Source organism: Dermacentor andersoni, chromosome 4 (genome assembly GCF_023375885.2).
Source record: "Dermacentor andersoni chromosome 4, qqDerAnde1_hic_scaffold, whole genome shotgun sequence".
Lineage (NCBI taxonomy): Eukaryota > Metazoa > Arthropoda > Arachnida > Ixodida > Ixodidae > Dermacentor > Dermacentor andersoni.
This window is the reverse complement of record NC_092817.1, coordinates 94,367,424-94,392,356: the sequence shown is the minus strand read 5'-3', so window position 1 is coordinate 94,392,356 and position 24,933 is coordinate 94,367,424. Positions and strand designations below refer to the sequence as shown.

The 24,933-nt window shown below is 47.0% G+C and overlaps 1 protein-coding gene across 3 annotated transcripts in view; it reads left to right on the top strand.

Moving 5' to 3' along the window:
* LOC126536499 (flavin-containing monooxygenase 5-like) overlaps positions 1–24,933 on the top strand; it is a 39,123-nt gene that overhangs the window by 11,729 nt on the left and 2,461 nt on the right. The window contains exons 1-5 of one of the 3 annotated variants that reach the window (XM_050183493.3): positions 642–932; positions 10,430–10,772; positions 13,317–13,701; positions 22,350–22,616; positions 23,215–23,592. In XM_050183493.3, the coding sequence (XP_050039450.1) occupies positions 10,450–10,772; positions 13,317–13,701; positions 22,350–22,616; positions 23,215–23,592 (1,353 nt within the window). In that variant the 5' untranslated portion in view covers positions 642–932; positions 10,430–10,449. Of the gene's footprint in view, positions 1–641; positions 933–9,707; positions 9,866–10,429; positions 10,773–13,316; positions 13,702–22,349; positions 22,617–23,214; positions 23,593–24,933 lie in introns of those variants that run through there. The other 2 variants (XM_050183491.3, XM_050183492.3) reach the window with 2 other exon arrangements.

The following is a 24,933-nucleotide window of genomic DNA, read 5'->3' as shown; positions in this document are numbered from 1 at the left end:
TGTGTGTGCCAACGGCAAGTCTTCAAACAATGTTCATTGCAACACTTGCCTATACTACGCATTAATTGCGACTGCGCTCTGAACAAAGCCTTAACGCGTGAGAGGGGCTTCGCGAGTATATAGCTTTAAATAAAAAGCTTGTCGAGAAGCAAGGAGACGAAGAGAATTCGGACGTATCATTGGGCGAGGAATGCATAACAAGCAGCTCAGATAAACGAAATTCATGGCGGAGCTCTCGCTTTCTAGCGAAAAACGGAGGAAGGATATCTTAAAAGTTGGGAGTGGAGAAGCATTCAAAAACTTAAAATATAAAGGAAGCTGTTTCATGCATACGTGAGAGAGAGGAAGAGAGATAGATAGATAGATAGAGAAATAGTGCGGGAGAGTGAAATATATGAATTAAAAAGAAAACGAAACCCATTTATGCGATAAAAATAACTGACTCTGAACGCATGGAATGGCGTCACAGGTGTGTGCCAAGGAAGTAGGACGCCCAGGCAAATAGCACGCCTTCCCCGCCAGTCTGGCACAAGCGTGCAAACTGCAGGTGTCCGCGCGACGATCCCTGCCTCTCGTGTTTGCTCAGCGCCGAATCGCCTACGTTCTCAAGCGGCATGGCGCCAGTATGACGAAAGCACTTCAAGCCTCGCGCGCCATAGCGAAAGGAAGCCTCGGCGACGCCGATGCGATGGGAACCCTCGTCTTCGGACCGCACACTTGTCTTTCGAGCTGCCTTTCCCCGCCTCGGAGTCCCCGTCGACGCGGTGTATTCGTCGCAGCCTCCAAGGCCCTCGGGGAGAAAAAAATCGCTCCCTCGAAATAACAGCCCCAACACCGACCTCGCGGGCTTGGCACGGCACCGGAGCAGGCTGCCTGCCGCGCAACCTTTAGAGACACGTGCCTTTGCCTAACTCATTTGTCAGCTGAAACCGGTGAGTTATTTGTAATCGCATTCAAAGTAGTAGTTGGACGACATGCTGCAGTTGTTGCCGAACATTCTACAGCATTGTGTTTTTGGGGGGAGGACCCGCCACAGTGGCTTATCAGTGAGTTCTAGATTAGGAGGACGCAATTGTTTGGGGACCCCTAGTGCTTGGGGCCCCAAACGCTTTCGTCCCCGTGATGTAAAACTGTCTATTGGCTTCATGCGCTTTGCTTCCGAGCATGGTGCCGCGGGTTCGAATCCGGGCCGCGTCGGTTGCATTCAGATGGGGGCGGGACGCGTAAACGCTCGCGTACTTCGATTGAAGTGACGTTAAAGAACTTGAGGTTGTTGAAATTCATCCGGAGGCACCCGCTATACGAAGTCCGTCATAACCGGCGTGTTTCTTTGGAGCGTTAAGCCCGCATAATTCATACTTCTTTTTAGCTTACTGTTGGGAATGCAGCTAGATCAATGTGACATCACCGAGGAAAGCGATCGCACACTTCGCTATATATGTTTAGCTTGCATGTGACGCCATGCACGCTAATTGGTGAGCTGTTTAGAGGGACTACTATATATCGGATAAGGGGATCGCCGAAAACTGCGCAGCTTTGCGCCGTGATAGTCGTGCGGCAACGTCAGAGCCAGCCACCTTTGTTTCTGCCGATCTTGGTAACGGCGTACGTTTCATCCTAATCCTGCACGATTAGTGTGATAACGTATCGTCGCAGCAGTAACCAATGACTTGTTATAGACGTTTGCTCAAGAGATCAACAATGTAAAGGATGACAAAGCCGTTTAGCGAAACGTAGATACGAATTTCTGATTTAGAGTAACTTGATTCCTCCGCATTATGACAAAGTTGCGCGATTTCCATTCTCATGTCCCAGCGTCCCGAGCTTTCGACATTCTGATCAATATGCAGCATGGGAAGTGCTCAGGTCGGTTATCAGCAAGAAACATACCGTTATTGTTTCGGCTGGCAGGGCTGCCATGCAGGAAGAAAATGGTTCCCCTGAAAGTGAGCACGTCGAGAACGGTGCCAATTATGGATGTCAATGCGTGACAGTCGCGTAAAGAAATAATAATAATAATAATAATAATAATAATAATAATAATAATAATAATAATAATAATAATAATAATAATAATAATAATAATAATAATAATAATAATCTTTATTACAAATAATCAAATTGTACATATAATTTTGCTAGGTCTGCCGAAGCCTTCTGTGGGCTTGTATGGCAGAAACCTGGCAGTCAGGGCAATGCATTATGTACCTTATTACATCCAAACCAAATGTCAAAAAAAAAAAAAAATAGAAAAAAAACGTATCACAGGTTTTTCAGGTAAACATGCCTAGTAAACAACACTTAATGTTCAAATGAAAACACCTAGCACTCAACAACCATTAAAATTGAGTAAGCAAAGCACAATATGTAAACAAACTTACAACCTATCGAGAACGAAAAAAGAAAAAAAAATCGTGAAAACAGCGGGAACAGTCCGACATTCATTTCGGTAAAGATCACACTACAACAACAGAGACTTTATACATGTGAAATCTATTCTATCATTGCCTTGAGGGCCTTTTTTAATCCTGACAAGGTTGTCTGATCCAGTACAGCACTGGGAAGGTTATTAAACAGGTGGGGGATATAGTACCTTCTTTGTCCTTTTCCATAACGAGTTCTTGTCCGAGGAACTACATATCTGGGATGACTACGCAAAGCAACACTTTTATGGACAGGTTCTCGGAAAGTATTGCTCCAGAAATAACGCATCACAATCGTTGAACGAAACAGACTCGAAATCGGGCATTTCTAAATCTCGAAATAAGTTATCTGTGGTTTGGTTGTACGCGACACTTTTTAGTATGCTTTTTAATAGGTTGTCAATTTTATGTTTCCAAAATCCGCTGCAATTAAAAAAACAGGGAATGCCGTACCTTATATGCGAGTAGCCTAAAGCATGCACTATCACTTTTTTAATCTTTGTAGGTGCATAACTTTTTATACGGTAAAGGACACATGCAACATTACGTAATCGCGCACAAATTTGAGCCATTTGAATATTCCATGATAAGTCAGTCTCAAAGTATACTTCAAGGTACTTGACACTATCCGCATATTGTACTGGGGCACAAACACAGTCTAAGCAATCATAACCATGAAGAAAAACATGTTGACTTGTTACTAGAGCCTTTAACGGATTTCTAAAACATACTAATCGAGTTTTCCTAGCACTTACTTTTATACGGTTTCTTTTAAACCAGTTCACCACATTTTTTATGTCGCTTTGAAGTAAAGCGACAGCTGCTTCGTACTGCATGTGTTTAGATACAAGTAACGTATCATCTGCATACTGGAAAATCGTACATGAAGTTGTTACCTGTGCCAAGTCACAAACGTACAAATTAAGAAGAAGCGGAGACAAAACGGAACCCTGTGGAACCCCTGCGCTAAGAAACCGCAAAGAACTCTTTTGGTCGCCAATACATACGATCTGGGAACGATTTAATAGGTAGTTTTGTATAAATGCATGGAAATGCCCCCGAAAACCATAATTATGTAGTTTAGCACATAGAATACTGTGGCTTACCGAATCGAAAGCCTTTGATATATCTAAAAAAAGCCCACAGGCTACCTGGTTAAGTTCAAATGTTTGATATAGAAGATCCGACAGTTCTTCAAAAAGCGCATGCGTGCTTCTACCAGACACGAAGCCATATTGGGAAGTTGATAAGATGGTATGTTTTAAAACGAACCCCTCAATCGTTTCAAGCACGTGTCTTTCCAACAGTTGCGCTAAGAAAGGAAGAACAGAGATGGGGCGATAGTTCTCTGGCGTCGAAGCATCTCCGCCTTTAAATATCGGTATCACACGGGCTCTTTTTAGTGCATCTGGTATTATGCAAGTATCAAGGATTCTATTAAAGATAAAAAGAAGCGGATCGGCCAGAACTCTGACGTTGCGACATATGTCTCCTGCTGTTATGCCATCAAGTCCGACAGCACGGCTTTTTCTAGATCGATGCAACAATCGATACAAATCTTGTTTATTTATTGGTGGAAGAAATGCCGAATCTAGTATTGAACGAAGACCACCATTGAGACCAATGGGATCATTATGTCCATCATTATCAGCGCAAACCGAAGAAAAGAAATCATTGAAGCTGTCCGCCAGATTTTGATTGATAGATCCGAATTTTTTTGTTAACGGGTCCAAATGCGTACCTGCATAAGAGCCTCTAAGCTCATTTACCGCGGACCACATTTTAGCGGGTTTATAACGCGAGGAAAAAAATTTATTACGATAGTAGTTCCTCTTAGAACAGCGCATCAATGCTGTAACTTTGTTCCGGGCTTCTCGATAGAGACATTTTAGTGTTGCGTCATTAGGGTGCTGTCGACCCCGCTTCCACAAGTTTTCCTTTTCTTCAGTAGCTTTTATTATGCGATTGCTCAGCCAGTATAGGTGTGGTCTTCGTTTTCGAACCAAGACTTTTTCTACATGCCTTCTTTAAATCGGAAATCACCGCTATAAAATTATTATATACACTGTTCGGACAGCTATTCGTTAGCATTGCGTTCCAGTCATACTGGGAAACTAGTCGGTCGAAATTAAAGCAATCAAATATTTCAATATATTGGGATTCTTTGCTTTGGGATTGCTGGGAACTTGGGAATGAAAGCTGGCATCCTATAAAATAGTGGTCTGCCACCTTTTTCGTCACTCGGACGGAACTGATATTAGAAAAATCTATTGAACGGACCATCACATGGTCAATACAGGAAGTCACAACACGAGACAAAAGAAGCTCCTCTCGTGTAGCCTCGTTAATAACCGATTCAATGCCATAGTCAGCTAAGATGTTCAAGTAATTGGTGGCCATGGCTTTCTCCAAGTTTAAAATGTCTATGTTAATGTCTCTAACGAGGCAAACGTTCGAATTAGGAGGTAGACAACCGAGATTTTGCTTCAGTTCATTCAAAAATGTTTGCACATGTTCGGAGGGGGGACGATAAATCGCAGCTAACAACAAAGCCACATTAGAATTTTCCAAGCGGAAGGCGAGGCTTTCCGCCCCCGTAAAAGTAAACGTCGTAGTTGTAGTTACCCATTTAGACTTGATGAATACTGCTATTCCACCACCTCTCCTGGCCGTTCTCGTAAAAAAGTATTCTTGGTAATTCGGTAGACGAAACTGCGACAACATATCATCTTGAACATTTATCTCCGAGAGTACAAATGCATCCACTAAGGCCATGACGTCAGCAACATCGACAAGAAACTGATCCCAGTATTTTCTTATGCTTCTTATGTTTATGTGAACGACTGAAAAAGAAGGCCTGCCACAGTCTTCGAAAATAGATCCCAAAGAACCGAAGTCTGGGAGAGAAGTATAGTTTATCGCCATGAGTTTAAAGCATCTTATCGATGTCTGTGACCGAGGCAATCCTGATGACAGGGCCTCCGTCTTCCTTTCGTGCAAAGATCTTTGCATTCCTTACCCAGACAAACTTATAACTGTTTTGTTTGCCTTTAGACCGAGTTTTCCAAAAAAGTTCCTTAGTAGCTTGGGTGAGGTTTTCATTGAGATACATAGCAGGTACATTTTTCGTCTGTGCCAAGGCACGAAGTTTGCCACGAGCAGCCAGCCAAGTGTCCCGCGAAAATGGGGACGAGAATCTAATGAGCACGATAGGCGTTTTATCTTTTCTGGCATGTAAACGGTGGATCGCAACTATGTCGCGGGGTTCAAAATCTATTTCTAGCTTCTGTGCGAGATCCGCGATAGCAGCTCGTAAGTTTTCTCCCGATGAAAATGGAAGCCCGTGTAGCTCAAGGTTCGATAGTCTGTTATACTGCTCACAGCCATTAATATCAGCCCGCAACTGAACAATCTCAGTGGATTGGGTATTCACCGTTTCCGTCAGTGCCACAACTTGAGTTTCTAGGCTTTTCAAGGCCGAATCAGACTTTTTTGTCTGTATCGCAACAGTGTCATAGGCCGAAGACAGAAACTGTACAGAGTTTTGCAGCTCAACTACAGTCTCTTTCACTGATAGCACTTCATCTATTTTTGGTTTAAGAGCTAGGAGCTCGTCGAGCTTTTCTCGGAGAGGCAAAAGAACAACCATTATGTCCTTAATACCCCTTAGTTCTTCTCTGAAAGCAATTAATTCCTTTGCGAAAGAGCCAGGATCATCAGCCACTGCAGTTACTTGAGGATTAGCGGCTGTCGTCGAGCCGGTCGAAATGCCGTCGTCGAGCGGTCGAGCTGTCGTCGAGCGGTCGAATAATAATAATAATAATAATAATAATAATAATAATAATAATAATAATAATAATAATAATAATAATAATAAACGGATCAGGAGCTGCTCACCATATGTCATTTACATCTCGCATAACTAGCGAACTTTCTACCGATAATTTACATTTGTAATTCGAACGGGATAATGGTAATATCTGTGTTTGGCATCCGATAGTCACAGGTCATTGCCTTTAGCACTTCGTGTCTTCTGTAGACGCTCATGCATGTAGGCCCAACCGCTTACAGGTCGTCCTGTCCGCTGAAGTTGTTGACGTGGCGAACATTCATTATTTCTTTGCTACCGGGGTGGTCTAGAATGACCATAGCTTTGTGCACCGCAACACCTATACGATGATCCTTTGAGTTCTTTTGATCTTGTTTCTTTTCTTTGAGAATTAAATGCCACCGAAAACACTTCTAGTTGTTGCGACAACGACGGCGAAGACACGACGATAACGACGCTGTAACTACAACGATGACGAAGGCGACGGTAGAATGGCAATGACGTTCTCGAATCGATGGGCAATGTAGTATAAGACAATTTGCGGAGTCTGCACGTAAGTGTTCAGGCAGAAAAGGCAAGCTGTTGAAGAGAATGGTGGTCCATAAATACATAAGTATCAGTAACAAATCTAAGGAAGCCTCGACACTCGCGCAAATAATATACAGAAATGGTGATGCGTGATACAAATCGTGATACAAACTACGTATGCTGGAAAACATAAATAAGCGAACAAGCAAATGAAAACATGAATTGTTCTTTGGCCTAGTGTACGTATGCATGTGCTAGCGTGCGCGTGCTTTCATTTTCTTGCCTCCTCATGTCATTCTAATAATGCATTTGACAATAAAATGTACGTGGGAGAGGCCGGCGGCAAAAGTTTCTAACATTGTCAATGTCACCAAATAAATCTACTGATTTATAGTTTATTATTAAGATCACGACAATGGCAGCGGTGAGAAAGAGTACAACACGACCGCTAACCTATACATGCGAGGGATAGAATACTTAGAGGACGGAAGAGAATCTTTCCGGAGATTTATATTGCCAAAGCAACGCGATGGTGCTCGATACCCACGACGTGTGCCACAGAACTCGCCCTCGCCAGCCGCCCCCTTCACTGCATTATCATAAATAGGCTTAACAGCGATCACTGCGAAAGTCTACGTACTGCCAATGCAGCTTGTATTTTCTTTCTTGGTCCCTTCTTGCTCGTAAAAGCGAAAGCTTCGGTGTCTTTAGTTGTCCACATACTACTGCACGAGAAGAACAACTAACGCTCTGCGATCCTTCATCATAAGTAAGCTGTTGACGATATGGACAGAGAAAAAACCGCGTTCATCACACCTGATGGCCTAACCAATCTAAAGTAATGCCGTTTGGATTATGCAAAGCCCCTGCCACCTTTGAGCGTATGATGGACTCCTTGCTCCGAGGTTTGAAGTGGTCCACGTGCCTCTGCTACCTCGACGACGTCATCGTCTTCTCGCCCACGTTCGACACTCACCTTAAGCGTCTAACAGCTATACTTGAAGTATTTCGAAAGGCGAAGCTGCAACTTAACTCACCCAAATGTCGTTTCGGCCGCCGCCAAATTACTCTTCTGGGCCACCTTGTTGACGCTTCCGGAGTACAGCCTGATCCCGACAAAACTCGCGCTGTCCGAGACTTTCCGGTTCCGAAGACAGCCGCAGACGTTCGAAGTTTTGTAGGGCTATGCTCGTACTTTCGTCGTTTTGTTCAAAATTTTGCGGCAATTGCTAGACCCCTCACTAATCTTTTGAAGAAAGGCTTACAATTCTCGTGGGGTTCTGCAGAAGCCGCCGCCTTCTCTCGTCTCGTCACTCTTCTCACCTCACCACCCATTCTCGCCCACTTCGACCCTGATGCCCCTACAGAATTGCGCACAGATGCCAGCGGTCATGGCGTAGGTGCCGTCTTAGCCAAGCGTCAGCGTGGCAAGGATCGCGTTATTGCTTATGCGAGCCGCCTCCTAGCACCATCGGAGCGCAACTATTCCATTACGGAACGAGAATGCCTTGCTGTAGTCTGCGCGGTTGTGAAGTTCCGTCCCTTACCTTTACGGTCGCCCTTTTTCCGTAGTCACTGACCATCATACTCTCTGCTGGCTCTCATCGCTAAAAGATCTACAGGCCGGCTTGGTCGATGGACTTTAAGGCTACAAGAATTTTCATATTCTGTGGTCTACAAGTCTGGCCGCCTGCACCAAGACGCTGACAGCTTGTCGCGTTACCCTGTTGACGACCCTGACTCCTCCAATATTACCAGTGCTGCTTGCGTATTCTCTGTGTCGCAGCTGCTTCATTTCGCCGACGAGCAACGTCGTGACGCCTACAAGCAACGCTACGACCTCCGTCACCGTGATGTCCATTTTGTGCCTGGCTCCCTCGTGTTGCTTTGGTCACCATCGCGTAAAGTTGGCCTTTGTGAAAAACTGCTTTCCTGCTACACAGGCCCATATCGCGTGCTCCGCCAAGTGACCGATGTCACCTAAGAAATCGTTCTAGCCACGCCCACTATGTCCTCCGCTGTGACAACCAGTGACACTCTCCACATCGCCCGACTCAAACCTTACAACTTTCCACGCGCCTTAGATATTTAACAGCACCGTGACGGCGCTTTTGCCGCCGGGGGGTAGTATTACGATATCGTCGAGCGATGCTCAAGGGACGAGCCGCCGCGAGAACGACGACGAAGTGGGTCTGTGCCCTTGGCGCGAGCGAGTGTCGGCCTGGTGGTCTGGCTCCAGTGTAAATAGCCTGTGTATAGCCTCTGTCATCTGTGTCTTTCCACACGTAACAATATCATGCAAAATCGTAATATTCACGCACATACTGATAACCTGGACAGTTAAACACTCAGTTACAAAATGCGTAGAACACGAAATAACGACAGCGCACAATATATAGCGGGCGGTAACAGGAAATAACACTGCGGTCCGCTGTTACAGAGGACACATTAACACCTACGATCATATTTTTTTTTTAATTTTTGCTTCGTCTCTGGCAAACGCAAATCGCACGGCCTTACAGCAGGTGACACTTGCTTGGGGGCGCTGGCAACTTTGTGCACACCTGTTCGTTCTGTTGACATAACTTAAGCCGGTGCATTCGGCTGTAGCGCCAGCAGGGTGAAGGCTCCACGTTAGACTGTTTGGTTTAACAGTAGACGGCACTGTACAGCTAATGACTCCTCAGTGTCCACGGGGTTCGTATACAGGCTCAAGTGCCGCAGCCTTTGTCCAGACCCGACTCTTGTAGTGAACAAGCTCACTTCAAGTATGCCCTATCGCAGTTACCGTATCAGCTCGTGTCTTATATTTTCGCAGTTTATCCAAATGCACAAAAAGAAAGAAAAACGATGCAAGCGGAAGAGATAAGGCGTCGGTGGGCTGCGGGAACACGGGTTCAGGGCATGCGATTCGATAAGCACTTGCTTTGCAGTCCAAACGCGCTGGGGAATCGCGGCTCCTGTTTCCGCGCAATCGTCTTATCCCAGGGCCTCTTCTGAGGGTTGGAGATGTCGGGCGGTCTTTCTAGCGTCTCGTAAGTTCACAGCTAGAGCGTGAGTGCCATCTGCTTCGCCCTGCAGAAAGGTAATGGTCTTCACTGCAGAACGCTTTCTGTAAATATATACGTTACCCACGCGTAATTGCTGCGCAAGTGTAATAACAATGCGACTTTAGTTCACAAAGAGAATGCCGCTATAGCGTCGCTTCTATACCTTACTCATTGTTGTTCAGAACAGACTTGTGACATTTTTTTGTGGACGTGGTCAATGAGGACCTGAGAACTTCAATTGTTGTATAGCGGGAATCAAATTGGTATAAACCCTTAAATTGTACGGATTTCGAGTCGCTAACAGCCTGAGGATTATTACTCATATTCTCATAACGGGAACCACACTTAGTGCGAAGGGTGCTCCCATCCCATAAATGCCGACGAGAAGCTACAAGCGCTCCGGAGGGGGTGCTTTAACTGTTACGGTTCACGAATGGCTGCGTAACCTTAGTCGACGTGCAATACGAGAGCAGCTTTGACTCGTTTGTTATCGTTGCTTCGACCGGAAAGACCGCGGAGCTATTACCGGCGTAGAACGTAACACTGTGTGCACGTTCTACGTAAGTAAAAGCTTCTCTTCTGCCGGTGTATGCGCGCAGTGGCGGGAGGCGCAGACAAGATGGCACCCAGCGTGGAAGCGCAAGCTTCGAGCGGGCCCTGCGAGTCCCTTCCGCCGCTCGTGGTGGTGATCGGCGCCGGGAGCAGCGGACTGCCCACCGTCAAGTCGTGCCTCGAGGAAGGGCTCCGCGTCGTTTGCCTGGAGCGCACGGACGGCGTGGGCGGCCTGTGGCGCTACACCGACGAGCCCGTGGAAGGGTGCGGCAGCGTGGCGCGCAACACGATGCTCAACAGCTCCAAGGAGTTCTCGGCCTACAGCGACTTCCCGCCGCACGCCGACAGCCCAAATTTCATGCACCACTCCGGCATGCTGGAATACCTCACGTAAGCGAGCTCGACTGGCTCCGTTACCCGATTCACTTTCCAGTTTTCTCCCGAGTGGTTGCATTCCCGTTTTCTTTTTTTTTTTTCAACGTATATTTACCTGCCGCCGCTGGAGTGCGTCGTGTCGACGAGGAAGAATGGGACGGGAGATTACGTTCTCGGACGAAAATTTGGTTTGTTGTTCATAAGAACGGGGGAGTCCCTGCGTATGCAAACGAGGTGCAGATGTAATAAGTACCGCAACCACTTTAGGTGCCTCTGTAGCTCTCATAACGCGCTGTTTCTGCCCATGGATTCATATTTGTAACCAACCCACTCCTGTCCTGTTTCACGGGCTGCACGCCGAAACCGCGCGACAATTCAAACATCCCGAGCAGCCCGCGCACAGAGAACATTTGGAGCCGTTTGCAACCGGCCGGAAACTTTTGCGTGAAATGACACAATATGACCCGGTTAGTAGTATTTATTCTTTTCTCCCCTTTCCGTTATCGATTTAGCACTCGCGGCTGTGCAAGCAAAAGGGCACGTTTTGAGAGAAGGCCGGCAACAGCTTTTTTTTCTTCTGTTCCCGTTCTTTCCTTCAAATCGCTCACCAGCGACCTTGGGTTATCCCACGCGGTTATCTGTCGCCATCCGCTTGAAGTGTTTGCAGAACCACGGCCCCGTCGCTGAACGAGCGTCGTATACTTCTTCACAGCCCGACGCATTTGCATAAACTTTGTTTTGAGACTTCACGAAGCCGGCATTATATAAGCGAGTTACGTGCGTTGCTGTGGAGGCTGCTTCACCGCTGCTGGTGCCCAATCCTGCTGACGCTTTGATGAGCGACGTCGATTGTGAGACGTAGCTGGCGACCTTGTAACGTAAGATAAATATTCCAAGGCGATGTGCATGTGTGGACGCCGCAGACGTGAAAGCGACGCGTGGTGCCTGTTAAACAGAAACGTTATGCAAGCTTGAGAGGGTAATGTCACAATATACAGCGGGTTCTTATGTTGGCATTGTCAGAAGCATGCTTGTTTAAATGACTCATACCGGATATATTTTGATGTCAAAACGCCCTTCAATGGCGCTTCTTGTGGTTTCCTTTTTTTGGACACATCGTTGTCTCCTTAAGCTACAGGACGCCGTGTTCTGATCGCTCTGATCTGTGCGGGGTGCACCGCGCGCTGTGTGCAGACTGCGACCACACTTTATGAATAATCAGTGCAGCAAATAATAAAGCTCTCTTTTGTTGAGGCGAAGGTTTCTTGAAGCCGTTTTCGAGGCACATTTTCCATTCCGACGAAGTCCGTTTATCATCATATAGCAAGCAGGTCATTAAACATATGAGGGCCGTTTGAAAGACTTAAAATATCCCAACGAAAGTTGTTAAATAAAATAAATATGTTGAAGAAAACTATATAGAAAGTATCAAAATGAAGTAAGTATTCGCATTCGTGCTAGCGGGCTTCCAGTCTAAATACCAGCGCTCCGCGCGTATGGTTGACAGCCATACGCGCTCAATACTCAGTATTTCACTACAGTTGCAACTTACATAGGGTGCAGCATGCGAGTTACACGTGAGAAACCGGTGTTCTGTGCGCGCGTATTTCGGGCACAATGACAAGGTACATATTAAGCACATGTAGACATACCTGGCGCAGCTGGAACGAAACTTAGGCCACTGCCGAATATATGGAGCTGCTCGCAATTTGTGACACGGGAGTGGCATGGGAGTGGCATGGTGGCTTTCAGTGGTTCATCAGGACGAAGAAAAAACCTTGAGCCTAAATAGTAAAGGGAAAATACAAAACAATAGTCATATAACGCTGTTTCTTACAGTTATCAATACCATCATGGCTACTTGCCAGCATTTGCGCGTGTCAGCTAATCCTCACCTTCACTACGGCGGATACATATGCGTACATAAATCGCCAATAGGCGAGTAAACGCGGAGTCGGGCGGATTATCGCGGCGGGAGCGGAGACGGCATTCGGTAATCTTGGCGAAATCTCTTTAGTAAGAGCAATGACCCGCTTCATTTTCGTAGTGGAGGCTCTTTGACGCTGCTGATTCTCCGTAACACGGCGGCAGGCCTGTGGCAGGAGTCTGGCGAAGCCAAGGCAAGGCGACAGGAAGGCGATGGGCGCTTTGGGGCGTAGCGTTTTCAGCGGAAAAGATGACAATACGTTTGGTGGCGCCAACGCGGAATTTTATTCCCCTCCCTCATCACGGCCCAGACTGCATTGTATTGGTGGACATTGTTTAGGAGGACAAACTTACATCACATACTGCTTCTGGAGACAGTATGTCAGGACGCTTTATTTTTAATTGGTGGATCATCTACGATGATTTTCCTGGATGTGGGCTCGTAATTTCATGTTCGAGCACCTTAGCGAATATAACTTGTTTGCGTTTGAAGCGGAATATAAGTTCTCTGTTACATTATACGCGGTAATCCTGATCACGCATTCTTAAAACAACGTCGGTTAAGTGTTAAAAATGGAATTATTTCATTCTCGTTGTCTTTATTGAAGCGTGCACGTGCACTCCTGACTCCAGGCGATACAGCAAGCACTTCGACCTGAACTCGCACATCCGTTTCAACCACGTGGTGGAGTCCGTGCGGAGAACGTCGGCGGATGGAGTCGACAAGACTGACGGCGCTGGCGATAGCAGAGAGCGTCGCTGGACAGTGTCCGGCCGGAACGCGACCACGGGTGAGGACTTCACGCTCCACGCTGACGCCGTGGTCGTGTGCAGCGGCCACCACGCGGTGCCCAAGTGGCCCGATCTGCCGGGCCTCCGAGACACGTTCCGCGGCCGCGTTGTGCACGCGCACAAATACCGGAAGGCGTCCATGTTCGAGGACCGCCGCGTCCTGGTGGTGGGCATGGGAAACTCTGGCGGGGACATCGCCGTCGAGCTGAGCTACGTCTGCCCGCAGGTGAGAATGCACGGGAGCTTAGCAGAAACTGTTACAGTATTGACAAGCACTGTCTCTAAAAAAACGAAAATACAAACAATCGAAAAAAGAAAGAAAAGGAGCATGTGCTCCATATCAATAATCGCATACCGTAATGGGATCCTGTCGCAAAAAAAAAAAGTGCGTGCGCGCCTTCCGGGCCGATGATCGTCGGGGGCATTGCTTTTTTGGGAAATACTGGCGTGTGCGAGCGCCTTTGGGCGTGGTCAACCCACCGCGGTAGCCCATGCAGTGGCTATGGGGTAGCGCTGCTGAGCTGGAGGTCGCGGGTTCGATCGCTGCCACAGTGGTCGCATTTCGATGGGCGCGAAAGGCAAAAACGCTCCCCACGCTCTCTGCACGCACGCATGCACTCAATTAATCATTCCCTCCTTTCTCTCGCTCATATTTCTTTTTTTTCTTTCCCTGTCCCCCACGGTAGGGTATAACTTACCAGATGATTTTCTGGTTAACACTTATTTCCTTTTACCCTGATTTATTCAGAAAAAAAAAAAAAAAAAACGTTAACAGTTCCTTCACCGCCCAATTCATGGCCGATCCCCCGGAGTGGGTTGCGCCATTTCATTACGGAACAAGAACAAGAACTTGATTTCTCTCTCTTTCTCTAGTATTTTATTCTCTGTGTGTAAAGCCCCCCCCCCCCCCCCCCCCCCCTTTTTTTTTTTTCAAGTTTAAAAGATTTCATTTTCAAGGGATTGCTCGAAACATTCCAAGTGGATTACATATACAGTAGAAGGTCCTGTGGTTCAACAACTGTAGGCGTCCCGGAACCCACTGTTCAAAACAAAAACATGATCACTTTAGCGATAAAAGGTTTGCAAATGCGTTAATGCAAAGACGAATAACAGAATATATTGTTACAGTGCAAAATAAACGGGGTTTATTTAATAGGCTTCAAGGCGATCGCCTCAGGCGGGACAAAAACGTCTTTCTCTTCTTCGTTCGCTTCGCTGACTCTTCTTCATCTCCCACTCATACGGCTACATATGCAGCAATAATATTAACAAGTAATAACCATGCGATAACACATGCCGAAGATTCAAAATATAGAATATTATGTTCGCACATAATAATCAATCTGATCTATACGGAGTCTTGGTATCGTGTATGTGGGTGTTTTGTTTTAAAGATGCCTATGCACCCATTTAGCAATAATAATAATAATAATAATAATAATAATAATAATAATAATAATAATAATAATAATAATAATAATAATAATAATAATAATAATAATAAACACCACCACCACCACCGCCTGTTTCATGTCCAGTGCAGGACGAACGCCTCTCCTACCGATCTCCAATTACCCGGTCTTGTACTTGCTGATTATAACTTGCTCCTACAAATTTCCTAATCTGATCATCTTACCTATCACCCCACCTCCACGTTTCTTTCCCATAGGTTAACACCGGTAGAATGCAATGATTGTACACTTTTCTTTTCAACGATAGTGGTAAGCTTCCAGTGAGGATTTGGCAATGCCTGCCGTATGCAGTCCAACCGAACTTTGTTCTTCTCTAAATTTCTTTCTCATGATCAGGACCCCCTGTGAGTAATTAACCTTGATAAATGTTCTCTTGCACAGACTCTAGAGAGTGTCTGGCAATAATAAATTGTTGTTCCCTTGCCAGGCCATTGGGCATTACCTTCGTCTTCTGCATATTAATCTTCAACCCTACTCTTGCACCCACCGCGGTGGCTTAGCGGCTATGGTGTCGCGCTGCTAAGCAACAGGTCGCAGGATCAAATCCCGGCCACGGCGGCCGCATTTCGATAGGGGCTAATGCAAAAACGCGCTTGTCCCGTGCATTGGGGCCATGTTAGCGATCCTCGGGTGGTCAGAATTATTCCGGAGACTCACACTACGGCGTGCCTCATAATCAAATCGTGGTTTTAGCACGTAAAACCCCAGAATTCAATTTAACTCTACTCTTACACTTTCTTAGTCGAGGTAGTCAATCATTTGTTGCGATTCATCCTTGCTGAACGGGACAATGTCATCTGCAAATCGGTTTGTTGAGATATTCGCCTTTGATTCTCACTCGTAAGCATTCCCAGTCTAATAGGCTGAATAGTTCTTCTAAGCATGGTGTAAATATCATTGGATAGGTTGCGCTTCCTTCCCTGGCCCCTTTCTTGATAGATAATTTTCTACTTTTCTTGCGGAGAAGCAAGGCAGCTGTGGAATCTCTGTAGATACTTTCCAAGATATTCGTGTATGCCTCCTGTACTTCTTGACTATGCAATGCCTCCAAGACTGCTGGTATCTCTACTGATTCAAACGCCTTTTCATAATCTATGAAAGCCATCTAAAGCGGCTGGTTGTACTCCGCAGATTTCTGAATTACTTGATTGCTGACATGGAAATGATTCATCGTAAAATATTCGTTCCTGAAGCTAGCCTGTTCTCATGGTTGATTGAAGTAAAGTGTTGCCATGATTCTATTGAAATTATCTGCTGAAAATGCTTCTCTTGGATATTAGCCATCCACTTTATTCACACATCATATTCATATGTGATAGCGTATCTTCTTTAAAGCTAGGTTCTGGTATGCAAACCCTTTACTCTCGCTTTACAACGGCAAGATTATTATTCCACAAACCTTACCCCACTGTATTAAACTTATATACGTTTCAGAAAGGCAAATAAGTGATTACAATTACTTCATGCAAAATTTTATCAATTACAGTGATGAATTACTGCCCGTAAAGTAGTTCAGCAATTAGTAAATTGTAATCGATTATTTTTACGTCACTTCTTTCACATTTATTAATATTGCACAAATCCAGTAAATAGAATGAGTCGACCTAGCTCTGTCAGGGCTTCATCTGGAGCTATTAGCAAGTTGTTTATTTTCATTAACAACTGTTTTTAAAATTTTTCGTCGGTCATCTTCCCTCGTTTCCTTGTGAAGACATCAGCAGCGACACCCTAAAACTTGCTCGACGTGCGCGCGGGAGGGAAGAGCTGTGTTGCAATATACGAACACCTTGGGCACAAGACTACGGTTAATCAACGCCTCGATTCTGGCACCTGGGCACTCTGTGAAGAGTAGCGTTTCATTGTTGTAGTGGCTCGGAGAAAACGTTCCCGTTAGGGCTAATGAAGATCTGAAGAAACAAAACAAAACATCCCTGTGCGATTTTCTCGCATCTACGTCCGAAGCGGCCATCAATACGGTGCTGCTTCTTTATTGTGAGACCGTAGGGATTGCCGGTCGACGTCGCGGCGTTTAGCAGTGGCAGGGCACACAACCTGGCGGCTCGTTCCTCGGCCGAGCTACCTTTGTCTCCAAGGACGACACGTACTCAACTCGTGGGTAGTAACGTGTGTGGACCTCTGGCACAGTGGCGCGTGACTACGCTGACTGAGTGCTGGTTGCGCCGGCTCTCGTAGGATTGGCTGGTGGGTCGTGCATCGACTTTCCTGGTGAGAGCTAGTTCCCTAACTGCTCTCGAGAGCGGTCAACGCTTCCTTTTTAAGGGGTTTCCCTTGTAGGACAATTGGATAGATAGAAGACGAGGGGCGGCCGGTGAGGAGGCAATGGCGCCTGGTCACCATTTGTGTTGTTGATGGTGATGGTGATGATGATCGTAGCATGCCACTAGCGCCATCTTTCGAGAGCTTGTGCAGTTATTTATTTCTCATAGCATTGCCCCCCCCCCCCCCCCTCCAAAAGCACAGAGCGTCGTCGCTCAACTTATAACATTATCAATAAATAAAATCGTCATGCCAAGGCTTTCTATACAACCAGCGTGGTCTAGTGCCCAGTTATGTCATTCAGTCCCAACTGGTGCCGGTGCGATGTCAGCTGCGTTCAAAAATTACTCATCTTTATCCGTGGCACTGTCACTATTACTTGTTTTGCGTTCACGCGCTGGCTCGGCGACACTTGCGTTATCACTGATTTGCGCTGATGCCTCTTCACAGATAGTCAACGCTGCAACACTATCACTATCACTCACTGGTATCAATAGTTTGATTCGATGACACTGGTTTGACTGCACTGGCGTTGCCACCGATTTGCGCTTATGGTTCTTTACGCCATTCTGGGTCAGCAGCACTATCAAGCTAGCGCTCACTGACAATGATAGTTGACTTTTACGCACTGACTCGGCGGCACTTGTATCGCCACTGATTTGCCCTACTGAGCCTTCACGCACTGCTAGGGTTTGGCCATTCTCGTTAGTTTTTGCGGGGTTATTCGTTATGGGCTAGGCTTGTCTCCTCGACCTCGTGGTTGCTCTGACAACTTCCCGGTTGTCTCCGTCTGCTGCCTTGGCTTCTGCTGGCGAATTTTACGTTGTTCGCGCGTGTACTGTTGACGACCTGACTCTTGTCGTCTAATGTTCGGCTTTATCTAACGTATCTTCAGGGACGGCATTTTCCAATTTCCTGGAGGCGTACAGCTTCATCCGTTCCACGATAAATATTTCCCGCCGCTGTCGCCTTATTTCAAGTTCACAGTCATTCGCCGAAGTTTGCCTCACTACACTAAGAGGTCCGTTATATGGGTGTAGGAACTAGATAGTCTTTCCACTCCTTCATGTTGGCATTCGTATTTGAATAACGTCGCATGGGGAAGAGCTCTGTGCCCGCTGCTTACATTGTGACACTCAGGACACGTTTCCTTACTCCGGAGATATAGGTTGGTGTCAAGTCGTCTAACCACTTCCTGTCGCGCTGCCAAGCTTAACTTCGATGACGTCTGCAGTTCAAAGCCCCGAGTCCGACGGCCACGTCGATGAGAAATGTAGGCTCTCTTCCATGGAGGAGCAAAAAGGGAGTCGCATGACGATTTTATTTATTGATAATGTTATAAAATGAGCAAGGACGCTATTCCTTTGTGCTTTTGGAAGTCGGGGAAGTGGGGGCGCCATCACCCGTCTTCCGAGGAAAATACGAGGAAGATTTAGACGAGTGCTTACATCTTGACGAGCGCTACGGACTGTCACCTGTTGTCTCATGCACCGAAGAGTTATAGGCGAAAATCAAGTACTGGAGAAACGGGTCCCCGTCTCGGTGGTGTGGTGAAGCATACTTGCTAATCATTACAGCTCAGGTACGGTTCAATCTCTCGAAGAGGCGGTTGACTCTTGGATAGTAGGCTGTCGTGCGAGAATTGTTGGTAATTGTTAGCCGGAAAAATTCTTCCATCATCGCTGCACTAAAGTGACGGCCTCTGTCAGTGACGATGCGCTCCGGTGAAACATGCCGAAGGGCGACTGTGTCCAAGAAGGCCTTGGCAACCGAATCCACCTTCACTTCGGTCGTGGCTGCTGCTTCCGCCCATGTGTAGTGGAGGTGCCGGGTAACGCACACAATGGGGGAGGAAAGAACCGCTAAACCAACGACGCGCAGAGAGTGCAGGAACGCAGTAGAGAGAGGGCGAGGAAAACAAAGGGCAATGTTTTCGAGCGCCTGTTCCACCTCTGTGAATAGCACATCGCCGCTAATAAGTACCTGGTGCCGGAAAGGAAACTGCGGTATCGGACAGTACAGTCGGATCTCGACGATAACGAGATATTAATAGCAGTTACCTTGCACTGACAACCGTTCGCTCCACCACCCGTCTTCCGAGGAAAATACGAGGAAGAGTTAGACGGCTCGTTACATATTGACTAGCGCTACGGACTAACACTGGCGTGGACCGACGCGCAAAAGGCTGACAACTTGGCATTCGCGCTCGAGAACGGTAGTACGTAACGACTTTGCGAACAAAGACGTTAGAAACAAGGGACGGTTGTCGAAAGACGCTGTAGGAGAACTTCGCTGGAGAGAACGCCGCCAGCAATCCGGGGAGACGCCACAAGAATATATCTCGGGCTTTCTGCAGCTCCGTGCCCGTGTAAACGTCGGGATACCGGAGAAAGAGAAACTTTGGCATCTGCTGTGGGAGCTATAGGAACCGAAATGACGGAGCAAGCCACCGTATCAAGTCGCCTCCGGACCAATAGTTTCTGCAGCACATGCAAATGCCAAGGACTTCGAACGCATTGCACGATCACTAAAAGAACTCACCACGTCAGACATAAAATTTTGCTGAAACCAGGCGTGTGGGAAATCCTTTGAGACGCTTCCGAATCGACTGATTAGTGGACCGGCCCTCCCATTGTTCAACCCTGACCTACGCATTGAGATGCACCCAGGCGCCTGTGGCTATGGCATCGGCCCCGTGCTCGTGCAGAGAGACGGTACGGAAGAATTTGTCATCGATTACGCAAGTTCCCATTTGAACAAAACAGAATTGAACTGCTGTATGACTGAGCAAGAATGTTTAAACGTCGTCTGCGCAACGAAACAGTTCGACCATGCATATTCGGCACACAAAAAACGGTCATCGCAGATCTGGCCAGCCTCACTTGGCCGCGATTACAGTAAAAGAACCCTAAAGGCCGACTTAGGCGCTGTAGGAATTTAACATCACACTGAAACACCGACCAGGGCTTAAGAACACGAACGCACACGCACTCATCCGGTTACCTTATGACCCGGCTCCAGCTCAACAATAGGAACTGCTTCTCCTCATGATAGCTCATGCAAGATGATATTAACAAACTCCAAAGCGAGGATGTATTCCTATGGCTAGTCAATAACCACCTCCAGAGACCGGAATAGCTTGTTAGAAAGAAGGCTACAAGAATGGCAAGAGCCTTTCGTCTCATCAACGAAACCTTGTATCGGCGAGCCAATTTCTCTGCAGAAGAACGACTAGCGCTTGCAGTACCCCGCACCTCCACCACTTGTTAGTTAATTGTTTTGGGACTGTAGTTCTTCCTATTATATGGTGTTTAGGAGGTGTCGCCGCCTTTAATTGGCACCGGCTGCACATTTTCACATACAGATACGAAGAAAAAAAAGAGAATTAACTTAAAAGCATTAAAACTAGAAGTCAACTCCAAACCACTGTTAACCGCCGCGTCGTCGACCGGCCACCCCTCCAGTGGGGCCGTAGTTTGCAGCAATGGAGGGTTTGTCGGTCGACAACGCGGCATCCAGCAGGGAGAGGGCACGCAGTCTGGCCGGTCGTGCCTCGGCCGAGCAACCTTTGCCTCCAAGAACGACGCATACTCAGCTCCCGGTGGTAACGTGTGCGGACTTCTGGCGCAGTTGCGCACGACTACGCTGCACTGAGTGCTGGTTGCGCCGGCTCTCGCAGGACTGGCTGGTTGGTCGTGCCTCGACTTCCCTGATGCCAGCTAACTCCCCAGCTCCTCTCGAGATAGGCCAGCGCTTCCTTTTTTAAAGGGTTTCCCTTCGAAGATAATCGGACACCGAGAGAACGAGAGACGACCGGTGAGGAGGCCAATGTCACCCCTCGCCACCGTTTGTGTTATTGTTGCTGCTATTGTTGTTGTTAATGTACATAATGAGGATGATCGTCGCACGCAACTAGCGCCATCTTTCGAGAGTCCCGTGCATCTATGTATTTCGCGCAAGAATGGATCCAAACAGCACTGGTTAAATTCGGCGCCCAACATCTGGCGGAGCTTCAAGGTGAAACAGATATTGAGCGCCCGATGGTGCATGTCCAAACCTGCGCATCCTCGATGTTGCTGCGCGGCACAACCGAAACTTTCTACTCTAGTTCCCGTCAAATTGAAGTGCTCAAAGCTTCGTCGCCTGTTACAGTTTGTTTCATCAATAAAGTAACTGGTTACATGTGATTGGTTACTGAAAAATGTGACTGAATTAAAGTTAGCGATACCGAGCAAAATAGTTTAATCGATCATTTATAAACAAACAAAGGAATATAATTGATTACAGGTAAAGCTTTACATGTAATGCGCTACGTACAAGTTTGCACTGTACTGAGTCGCACACTATATATTTTACCCCCCGGTCATGTATATTTTCTCGCACTGGTCACTAATTTAACTGCATATAATTAAGAAAAATTCCGCAGTGGGCTAGCTCGTTCGACGTAATTAACACTGTTGCACATAGCGAAGAAGGGACAGGACTTAAGCGAGAAAACAACACACGACACAAAAATAAAAATAAACCAGTCGATAGTTTGCGCTCAGGTGTCGTGTGTTGCTTTCTCGCTTAAGAACTCTCCCTTCGTCGCTCTGCGCAACAGTGTTAATTATAAGTGTATACAGTCATACATGCGTGCGTGTGCTGTCACTTTTCTTTCTTTTTCGAACAGCCAGACGGGAATGACTTTTCTTACGATATCGCGGCCTTCTTCAGTACGTCTATAGGTTCACCGAAGAACTTGCCTCGCATTATTGCACAATGAACATCATTTAATGCATTTATTCTCGTTACCGTGCCCCTTACATAATACACTTTTGAGCGGTCATTAAGGCACACGTGACGGTACACGTGAAGTTGTTACCACCACCTTCGAAAAATTACTGTTGACAGTGTTGGACCATTCGGTATGACAGCATTGAGTGCTGCGCTTACGCCGAATGTCATACCAAATGTACGCAAGAGAAAGTGAGGCGCTCTTTGACCATTATCGAGTGTTTCTTACCGCGCAACACCCGAATCACTGAATGACTTTAAGGTAGAAAGCAAGGTACGCACTTTCTGTAAAATTGCGCGGTCCGCTCAACAGCGAGCACCCCCTGACGGGCACACTCCGCGAACGCAGGTGTACATGAGCACACGCCGGGGCACTTGGGTGGCCCCTCGTTTGGCGCCGGGCGGCCTTCCCATGGACGTCACCATGTGCACCAGGGCTCTGAACACTGCTCGCTCGCTGCTGCCGTTCGACCTCGGAGCTCGAGCCTTCGAGCGGGTCCTCAACGGACACTTCGACCACAAGATGTACGGCCTGAAGCCGGCGCACCACGCCGTGAATCAGCAGCCCTTCGTCAACGACGTCCTCCCTTCCCGGATACTCACCGGAACGGTGCAGGTGACACTGGATGCCATAAGGCTTTCTTTCTTATTACTTCAGTTGCCGCAGAATTTATATTCTTGTCGCTACAGTTCACGACCTTGTCCGTAAGAATAAAGAAAAACAAAGAAACTTCGCCGGGGTACTCACAAAATAGAGGCGGTTCTATAAGTACGAATTATGCTCGCTGGATGGCCAGCATATAGGGATTTATGTAGAGGCAGCTAATAACGACGTACGCATTGGAGGTTAGTAGTGACTCTGTGCATAAAGGTCGTGGTCCAGACTACACATGTGGCTGCATTAACTACACAGGGCTCGGTGTAAAGTGTTTTGACCGGTTTCTTTATTTTTTCTGTGCAAGAGACCTACCCTAGTGGTTCAACCGCTCTCTTAAGCTGAACGCGGCAATTTTCTTTTTTACTTTGAAAAAAGAGAGACGAATAATAATGCACCTAATTTTACTTCTACAGCTTTCTCGTCCTCGAGGTATGTGATAAAACATCGTGCGCTGTTATGTACACAACTCCTCACCATACTAACCCGTAGTTTTATTTCATGGTGTTCGTAACTATGTCCAATAGAGTGGCGGTCAGTATATTTTCTGGCATCACAGATTCGAGGCAGCGTGACTCGGCTGGGCCCGGATTACGCCGAGTTCCGCGACGGCTCGCGCGCGGCCATCGACGACGTCATCGTAGCGACGGGGTACTCGAAGCACTACCCGTTCCTGCCGCCCGAGGTAGCTCCCTACGTGCGCGAGGAGCGCGTCGAGCTCTACAAGTTCATCTTCCCCGTGGGGGAGCCGAGCGTCGCCTTCGTGGGCCTGGTGGAGCCCATCGGTGGGTTCTGGCCCGTGGCCGAGATGCAAGCACGCTACGTGGCCCGTGTGCTCGCCGGCAAGCTACCGCTACCCGACGCCGAGAGACAGAGGAAAGAGGCGGCACGCAGGGCGTCCGCTTTAGCCATCGACAGCGCACGCTACGCCGCACAGGTACGTGTGGAGCAAAAGGAGAAGCCTCGTCTGGCGGCTTCAACGAAAACGCTTCACTTGGCTGCAGTTGCTTGACGGCGAAATGATAGAGGCAGAGGTTTGGCTCTATGCATGACATTAGCTGCTGCTGCGAGCGGGCAAAAGGGACGGAGGCGTAGCTGCAGAGCGTGATGCCCTTCATCCTCGACGCAAAAGAAGCTCAGAGCGTCATCAAGGCGGCAACAACTATACGACATACAATATTAGCGAGGCCTAAGCTAGTTGGCATAGTTTGCGCGTCTTCATGTTCTGTTGATCTTTTTTTTTTTTTTTTTTTTTTGCACCGTGCATCTAATATACCAAGTTCTCTGGACGTCCCCCGACATTGGACGGAAGCTGCTGAATTCGTCCGCAATAACAACAATGGAAAGGCAGCTGAACTGGGAAAAATAGGTCCCCATTTTTCAAGACGCACTTTATTAGACGGCGATTCGGTAACACACGAATAATAGGAAAGCGAAGGGGAAGGAAAGTCGGGAAGCTTAACCAGGCCGTACCTGAATGAGCTGCTGAGAACGCAATACAATCTTGTGTACGAGATTGACTACTTTTGCACAGTTGTCACAAAAATGGCGTGTAGTCATCAGTCTGGAATCTTAAGATTGTGGGACTTGCATGCACCAGTTTATTAGTTTGCAAGTGCGATTGCGATAGTATTTGTACGTATATTCATGTCAATTAAAAGACCTCATCTGAAGTAGCAAGCCCTGCATGTAGCAGGGCTGACATCTTCAACTCTCTCTCTCTCATGTTCAAAACCGTTTTGTACCGGTGAAATACGCCATTGTGTGCGTTTATGTCCAAACTTTGTAATTTTTCAGTAGGCGCCAGTAACTGCACATCTGTGAACCTTGCACTACTTCCGATGATCAAAACTTGTCAAACAAGAAATGCCACTGGAGATATTTAGATAGATAGACTTGTTTTCGTCAGAGCAGGCACTGATCAGGGCAACTACTGCTCACAGAGCTTGCGTATTTGTCTGGTTCTCCGCGGAACTTTCATTCCCGTGCATTCATTTCTTGTTCGCTCTGCTACGAGGAACAGTCAGCGCTACCTAAAAGCGCTGACATCTCCTTTAAATTGATGTAATTAAAGAAAGAACGTGCTCACGCAGCACGCCTACAACATAACCATGATGTTAGTCTGCACATTTTTTTTTCACTTTCAGAATATAAACGTGGCAGCTGTCTGGAACACAGGGAGTGGGCAGCGATTTATTCGTCATAGCATTGATGCAATCATAAATTTTCCGATGGTGATCACCTTACAAACAGCGTGATGTAATTGTTGCTCTTTCCA